Source organism: Montipora foliosa, chromosome 1 (genome assembly GCF_036669935.1).
Source record: "Montipora foliosa isolate CH-2021 chromosome 1, ASM3666993v2, whole genome shotgun sequence".
Taxonomy (NCBI): Eukaryota; Metazoa; Cnidaria; class Anthozoa; order Scleractinia; family Acroporidae; genus Montipora; species Montipora foliosa.
Genome location: NC_090869.1, coordinates 22,767,304 through 22,774,803, shown reverse-complemented (window position 1 = coordinate 22,774,803; position 7,500 = coordinate 22,767,304). Strand labels below are relative to the sequence as shown.

The 7,500-nt window shown below is 40.1% G+C and overlaps 2 protein-coding genes across 4 annotated transcripts in view; one reads left to right on the top strand and one right to left on the bottom strand.

Moving 5' to 3' along the window:
- Positions 1 to 5,288, top strand: part of LOC137976124 (transmembrane prolyl 4-hydroxylase-like) — an 8,521-nt gene extending 3,233 nt beyond the window's left edge. For 2 of the 3 annotated variants that reach the window (XM_068823428.1, XM_068823413.1), the window contains 8 exons: positions 265 to 341; positions 740 to 801; positions 1,672 to 1,706; positions 1,866 to 2,031; positions 2,824 to 2,881; positions 3,049 to 3,188; positions 3,815 to 3,905; positions 4,551 to 4,968. In XM_068823428.1, the coding sequence (XP_068679529.1) occupies positions 265 to 341; positions 740 to 801; positions 1,672 to 1,706; positions 1,866 to 2,031; positions 2,824 to 2,881; positions 3,049 to 3,188; positions 3,815 to 3,905; positions 4,551 to 4,835 (914 nt within the window). In that variant the 3' untranslated portion in view covers positions 4,836 to 4,968. Of the gene's footprint in view, positions 1 to 264; positions 342 to 739; positions 802 to 1,671; positions 1,707 to 1,865; positions 2,032 to 2,823; positions 2,882 to 3,048; positions 3,189 to 3,814; positions 3,906 to 4,550 lie in introns of all 3 variants that reach the window. The other variant, XM_068823420.1, reaches the window with a different exon arrangement.
- Positions 5,289 to 5,750: 462 nt separating this feature from the next.
- The window catches only part of LOC137976143 (transmembrane prolyl 4-hydroxylase-like), a 9,437-nt gene continuing 7,687 nt past the window's right edge, over positions 5,751 to 7,500 (bottom strand). Inside the window, exon 11 of the mRNA XM_068823437.1 lies at positions 5,751 to 6,620. Within this exon, the coding sequence (XP_068679538.1) occupies positions 6,327 to 6,620 (294 nt within the window). The 3' untranslated portion in view covers positions 5,751 to 6,326. The remainder of the gene's footprint in view (positions 6,621 to 7,500) is intronic.

The following is a 7,500-nucleotide window of genomic DNA, read 5'->3' as shown; positions in this document are numbered from 1 at the left end:
TCATTTGACCTAAAGCCGTCGCTCTTATTAGAAAGCGGACTACGTGACATTGTAAAAAGGTCGAAGTGAAAAGTTTCTGAAGTAGATTCATCGGTACAACGTTAATTATGTATTTGTTGGAATGCCTTAAATACCAAAAACATCAAAAAGAAGGTTTCGCCGTGCCTTCTAAAGTTCACAAATTTGCTTTTACTTTGCTTGTGATCACAAGAGAAATTTCAGCTCCGCATCGTGATTCAGTATCATGTTCCTTTGTGATTCTAGATGGCACAGCCGAAGGGATGGCGGGGTATTTTGAAGGCTTTGATCTCGATAAGAATGAGAGAGTAACGCTAAAAGAGGTAGGTTAAAAATCGAATTGAATCCTGCAGGGATATGAAAGATTTTTGCACACCGCCATGATAGAAATTATCTTACACCCATCTTAGATACTTACTCTCTTGCACCCCTCTCCGCAAAAGCGATGAATAGTCTGCAGAAATATACCAGCATAATTAAAAGGGGTTTTAGGTACGTGACATGCTGTTCACACTGACATACATAGGATGCATTTATTGTATTAAAGCTTTGGAGCGCGAGGAAGGCCACGAAGTTAACTATCTCCCGCAGCTTGGCAGTTTCGCGTTAACATTTCAACTTTGAGAGTCTTTTGTTATTAAATTGTCCACACAGCGACTGTGTTCCGCTAAAGTACATTGTACTGCTCCTAACTTTCAGTTCACTTATTCTCTTCTCATAGGTGGCAGCTTTTGCCAAAAAGTACCATTTTCTTGTTCTTACCGAGGAAGAAACTTTGCAATTGTAAGGGCCAATGATTTTGTGTCATAAGTTTGTCAACAGTTGAATCTAAAGATGCTATTTTATGCAGTTCCAAGCTATTGTCACTTACAAGTCAGCCGGTAGCTAATTACTGAGTGTTAAACGCGACGAATCGCTTGCCAATTTTCTTCCGCTAAAACATCTCTTTTCAATAGCCAAGGACATAATTGTTACAGAGAGGGAAGCGCCCGACTCCGGCCCTTGGAATGTGTGAATTTTTTTTCGATGAAACAGACAGGATTATGTTCCCCGTATGTCCAGGTTTGACTCGGATTTCAATAAGCGTCACGAAGTGTCCCCTTGTCTCAGAATACACTCAGACAATTTAAGTCACAAAGTTTCCCCCAAATGTTGCTCTTTAAGTAGAGATTAACTGCTGCATTTACCCAAAGCTAAAAATATAACGCTAACCTTTACCCTTACCTTATCGTTGAATATAGGTAGCAAATGCTTAGACTTTAAGGGACACTTCGTGTTGGATGTCAAAATTGGGCGTGCATCTAATTAGGGTCAAACCTGGACATCGAGTGTTCCCGAGACATCTGCATAACAGGAGGGACGCTCAATATCACGAGTAATTCAAAAGAATAGGCTTAATTTGCAGAATACAGAACGAGCTTCTCTTAGTAATTGAGGATTATGCATTTAATCTACCGTAACCATTTTTTATCCTAAACAACCTTTAAGATAATGGCTGCAATTTTGGATTAAAAGGATATTTGAGTTTCGTTTTTTAGGCCATCTAAACGCATTTTTTGTGAATTTCAAATATCCGGGCCAACCCTTGTACTTTCCTCCTCAGTCCTTTATGTTTCATTTACTTTTCTGGATACCTTTTTTTGCGTATTTCAGACTCCACGATTCAAACATAACGGAACTGGATGATGGTATGGTCGATTTGCTTTCTGACAATATTTTATCTTGTACTACCACATGTCCGGTAAAAAAATAGACGGGGCTGTGTTTGCAATCGAGTTTGGCATTAGAAGGAAAACTTTAGTTCCATGTCACTTGATTTCACGATGACTGTGATTACACTTTTCAAGGATTTGCCACACGAGATGAATTTGAAAAGATGAACTCCTTGGGGCTCAGCGATGCGATGTACGCCACAGTTTTGTCCCATCCACGGCACAAGTCGAGATTCAGTGAACAGACATGGGTTAATCAAAGAGGCTTAGGGGATCCAATATTAGAAAACATGGTGCAAAGGTGAGAAAATGTGGAACAGGAGGATAAGGGTTACCCTCCCCTGCATGAGTTTAGTTTGTTGTGCAAGAGTCATTTGAAAGTCAAGGAAAAAGTGATAACGTCTGTGGTCAGAGAACGCAAAGCACAAAGATTCAAAAACCAAAACAACTCCATCAGGCAGGTTCAATCCACTCTCGAGTATCCCAAGGTAATATTTAAACGACGGCGAAATAAGACCGTGATGGAGTTGGAGAAGGAAGGAAGAAACCGTGAGAAATTCGCACATGGAACCTGGGGTAGTGAGTGCACATAAAGCAGGTTTAGGTTTGAAAAAAAAAAGGAAGAAACCCTAAGGTAGGTTGGAAAAAATAACAAGAAAAAAACTGACATCAATCAGTAGGAGGAGACAAGTATCCATACCATATGCAATAGAGGTTTTGCACGGCAGCATGTTGCATGGCAGGAACAATGAAAATGTTTTACATTAGAGAGAACACTCGTTCCCATTGGAAAAAGAATCTATTGTTGCTGCCATGCAACATGGCTGCCGTGCAAAACCTCTATACTTCTTTGCTGTTTTCTTACTTGCGGATCAAATTCTTAACAAATACCACTTAGCATTACAAACTTGACACGCCTTCATAACAAGTGCTAAAATTCTTTTTCGAGAAAACTCAACAAATTTATCCAAAAGGGGTCGACTAGGGATGGAGACCAAATAAATGATATGCCATTGTTCTTAATTAAGGAAAGAAGGTTTAATCGGCGTGTTCCATAAAATTTTCATAGGCGGTATTTGTTTCTCGGTCGTAGGGTCGTGGAACTGACAAGACTTCCTAGAGAAATCATCTATGGCAGCGAACACTTACAGGTGATCACGAACTAAGATATTTCCTTTAATGGTCTTTATCGGCTAAATTTTATGCAGTAGACGAAGTCCATGCGTGTTCGGTGTTATGTTGTTCCACTTACGTTTGTCAAGAGAATCACATCTGAGCTAAAATTAATGAAGCCTTAGTCTGACTAATTTTTCCCCAGGTTGTCTACTATGGGGAATATGGGCATTATCATGCCCACTTTGACTCTGAGACCCACGAAAGAACAGATACGATGTGTTGTCATCTGCTTGAAGATGTCAAACAAGCCTTTCTCAAGGGCAAGGGATGCAGACTCTGCAGGTCTGTAAAATTGGTTCATTCTTGCTTATTTTCGCTTATTTGTTGCAAAAAGGTCGCGCACCTTTTCCTCTTTCTCTTTATTCATTTTCAAGTAGGCAATGGATGTAGATTTACTAAACACTCCGTCTGGTCTTGTAGATAGGTAGATTCGTAGAGCAACAGGGGTTAGATGTTTTTTCGTTCCTTGTCGCTGCATGCATGGGCTCATATATACATTAGGCTAATTCGTAGATGGATTTCATGAAATGTCTTGTTATTTTTAATTACCGGTACTGGGACGCAGTACATAAGTGTTATGTAAATAACAATTTAACTTCATACGAGCACCTTTAACACAGACTTGCCGAAGGAGAACGGCTGTGCTGTTCCCAAGCCAGCTTACCACATTTGTTATGTGGAACGGCCACTTAAAGGGGTGTCTAAAAACACCCGACTGGTAAGTTGGCCATGCCTTGCTGGTGAGAACTAACAAGGCCGAAAACAGCTGTCCGTGGCGGCCAATGAGCCAGGCGAAATGGTTGTGGGTATGCGTAACGTGTTGGTCACACCGGGTTTGGTGTTAAAGTGTGTTCACTTTGCTTTTTATTCTCTGTAACTTCACACGGCATTCTTGGGGGATTCTTTAGATACATCACTATACTATATTATCTGAATGATGTTGAGGAAGGAGGAGAGACTGCATTTCCAGTGGCAGACAACGCTACTCTTGACATGGCCGTGAGTAGCACCAGATAATTACTTAATTAGCTCATTTTTGGAGTCAAAATATTAAAATTATAAGGGATACCAGTGAAAATCAAAACAATTTACAGAAAAGTATCTCAATTGATATTGAACTCTGATGAGACACAACCATTTCATTGCAACTGCACGGAAGTGACATGGTCCTTAACCCGCTATTAGCTGGCTGTGCTTTTCCATTAATAAAAGAGAATCTTGTGGCTCGACTGCGAATGAAAAGATAAAAGAGCTGGAATAGTTGCTATACGATAGCCATAACATCCAAGCAATTGGTAGTTTACATAAACCTTAAACGTTTGGCTCGTCTCAATGTAGATTTCAAGTGAAATTTCAGTAATCAAGATGCGCCTTTTTACAACTAGAGGGGATTTTTGGTTTTCTTTTTCACCCAGCCATTTAAGTGAGCTTGGGATATGCGAATCAAAACAACGCAGCGCAAATAAACGAAGCTGTGCAAGCATGTCACATTGCCATGGTGACCTGCATGAGCCCTCCACCCAATGGTCAGATACTTGGAAAAAACAAAGTGTGAAGCGCGATATAAATTTTTTATGTAAACGGGTGTGAAAAAAAAAACCCAAATATTCTACGCAGGAACTAATATGCTGGTCTTCGTTACAGCGAATGGCGGCGACTCGGAGTAAGTTTGATTACTATAATCTCAGCCACAACTGTCACAAGGGAAATCTAGTGGTCAGTCCCCGAAAGGGAACAGCAATCATGTGGTACAATCATTTTTTGGATGAAGAGAGTGGCTGGATGGGGCCTAGAGACGAATACAGTTTACATGGAGGATGTGACATACGGAAAGGAGAAAAATGGATCGCAAACAACTGGATAACAGCACCATACAAGGACAGTGCCCACATAGCAAGCTCTTGGCTTAGAAAATTTGATGTGATCTAATTATAACGTTAAGGTTTCTCATTTACTGAACATGATGAACCTAAAAGTATATCTACGACTTGCAATTCCTCCAGTAAATATTTAAGTGAAAACCTATAACGAGGATAAGGACTATAAACCGTAGGCCCCGTCTCACAAATATCTTCTCTGTTCATAATTTCCCTTTGACGTGGGACATTAACGAACCCACATACCACGCGAAAAGAGTAGGGGATGCCGGAGTCCCCGGTGTTGTGGCTGCCCTGTTCTCTCCAGCAGAAATGGCCGGCTTGGCAGTGATGTCTCTAAAAGACTTACGGTGTATGAGACCACCTGAGCAGAAACATCCATAACTCAAAAAGGGACTTTGCCGAGTTCTGGAACATGTAGATGTAGATGTAAATGATGTAGAAGGGCAAAGGCCTTCCCTTAAATGTTAAATGCTTAAAATTGCCAAAATAAATGATATTTTGCAATAATGCTGCTATTTATTTCTTCCCTCATTTCGTAGGCTTGTTTGGGCTGGTTTTTGTAAAGCATCCCGTGCGTTTTTGAAGCTTCACACTTTTTCACTGAAAAACGAGATTGAAATGGAGAGTTCTAGATACGTTTGAGATACAAAAAGTCAAAAGAGTAAGGACATTTTCCCTTTGAAGCCCTCCCAGGGGTTTTAGGGAAAAAGAGAACCTAGGACCTAACAGGTGACCAAATACAACGTATCTTAGGGAACATGAACCATTTTAGGGATAAAAAACTGAGAACAAGTTTGAAAGTAATTTCGGGAACAAGGGAACACAAGCAAGTTCTAAAAGAAAACAAGGGATGAACAAGGGCCACACTCTTCCATGGGAGGGCCCCCATCTGTATAAGGATAAATCAGGGAACTTTCTTAAAGCTTTGGATTACAGTGAGGAACTCGACTGTGATTTCACATTCTTGGGAGAATAATTTTTCAAGAGATTTTATTAAGGATTCGACTTCTGCTTTACACAATTCAAAACTAAATTAAAGCAAGCGCTGCTCCTAACACTTTTTTCTTTATTTCAATTTAATCTGTTTGACCTGCTTTCCAAATAGTTTAATGTCACGGTAAGCGCTCGCACTCCTTTTTTTGTTCAGACCTGTAGATTCCTTCATTATTTTCTTCAGTTCTATTTTCAATGAAATGTGGGATGGCTCAACGCAATCTGCTTTCATCTCAGTAACCAGCAAAGAAGCAATAGGTTCACTGGTTACGAGATGCCGGATGTGACATGCGTGTCACACACGCACAGAGCCCATGCATTAGAGCTTAATGAACTCCTTAAAGCGAATTATTGCGGAACCTCCTCTGAAGGCATTCTTGCCCAAATTGTTGAAGACCTTCGCTTTTCGAACCAGATTATTTTTTTCACTCCATGAAGAAACACCTACGCGAACACGATTAGGCATATGTCTGGTTTTAGTTATTGAGTGCCTTCATTGTTCAGTGATCTCATATGCACTTTCAAGACGTTCTCCAAGGGCGAATTATCAGTCCTCAACGAAGTAAACATCGGGACCGAGTATGTACTGGCTAGGGACATGAGCACGGTTCTTATATGGAGCAGTAATCCAATTATTAGCAATCCATTTGATTCCTTCCTTTACTGCGCAACCTCCGTGAATTGAATACGGATCCCTTTCACCCAGCCAACCGTTAGGATCCATCATGTGATTGTACCATAAAACTGCGGTTCCCTTTTTCGGAGTAAAAACCAGATTTGCGTTGTGGCAGTATTCACTCAAATTATACAGATCTTGTTTTTTGCGAATGGTGCCTATTAGCTGAAGAATGAACAAAAACAGGTGTCAAACTGTTTACAGTGATGAAAATAGGGTGAAATGTTCTGAGACTAGCAACAAAGGAAAAAAATCAATAATTATCAATAAATTTGGGCAAGTTATTTGATGCAGGGCTAGCACTTCCTTGAATTAAGTTCGACTCAAACCTGAAGGTCTTCCCTTCTAAAAAAGCGTAAACATGACTCCGCTTGGAGGTAACCTAAATTAAACTAAACCGACAGATGCCTCTCTTTATGGTGTGCTAGAGGTCTGACACATAAAGTGGATGATTGATTGGTTGGATTTGACAGATGACAGATGTTTATCGAGTTTAGCCTTTTTTGCCATGACATGTAAGATAGTGTCAAAGTTTCAAAGAATATTCGTCATGTCCAGCGATTCTCCTGTAGCAAATTGATCAGGAACAAGCATGTTCGAAAGGACAGAACTCTAGTCTCCAATCCATTTTTTGTTATTCAAATCCGAGCGTCAAATTTCGCTTGGTTTGTTTATTGTTGTTATTTTGCTTTTATCTTTCGTTATTCCTTAATGCCGAATCAAAGTAAATGATAATCCGATCAATCTTAACCCATTCTCGATCCGACTCTGCAATCCAAATCCGAAATGCAATCCCAATGGAAATCACAACAGCAATCGGATACTCATAAATTTATTTGTGTAATGACTCTGAGTTTGCTTGACTGTGTTACTTGCGGTCATCCTAGCCTTCAAAGTGAAAACCTAGGGAAAGCCTTCATGCTGTAAGAATGTGGACCAAATGAAGTTTCTGGTCCTCAGAATTGATGCAAGCATTAAACCGTTGAAGTGAGCTACTTCCATGGTTCATTTCTTTATTTCCGTCTGCTTTGCAAAATTTAATGTT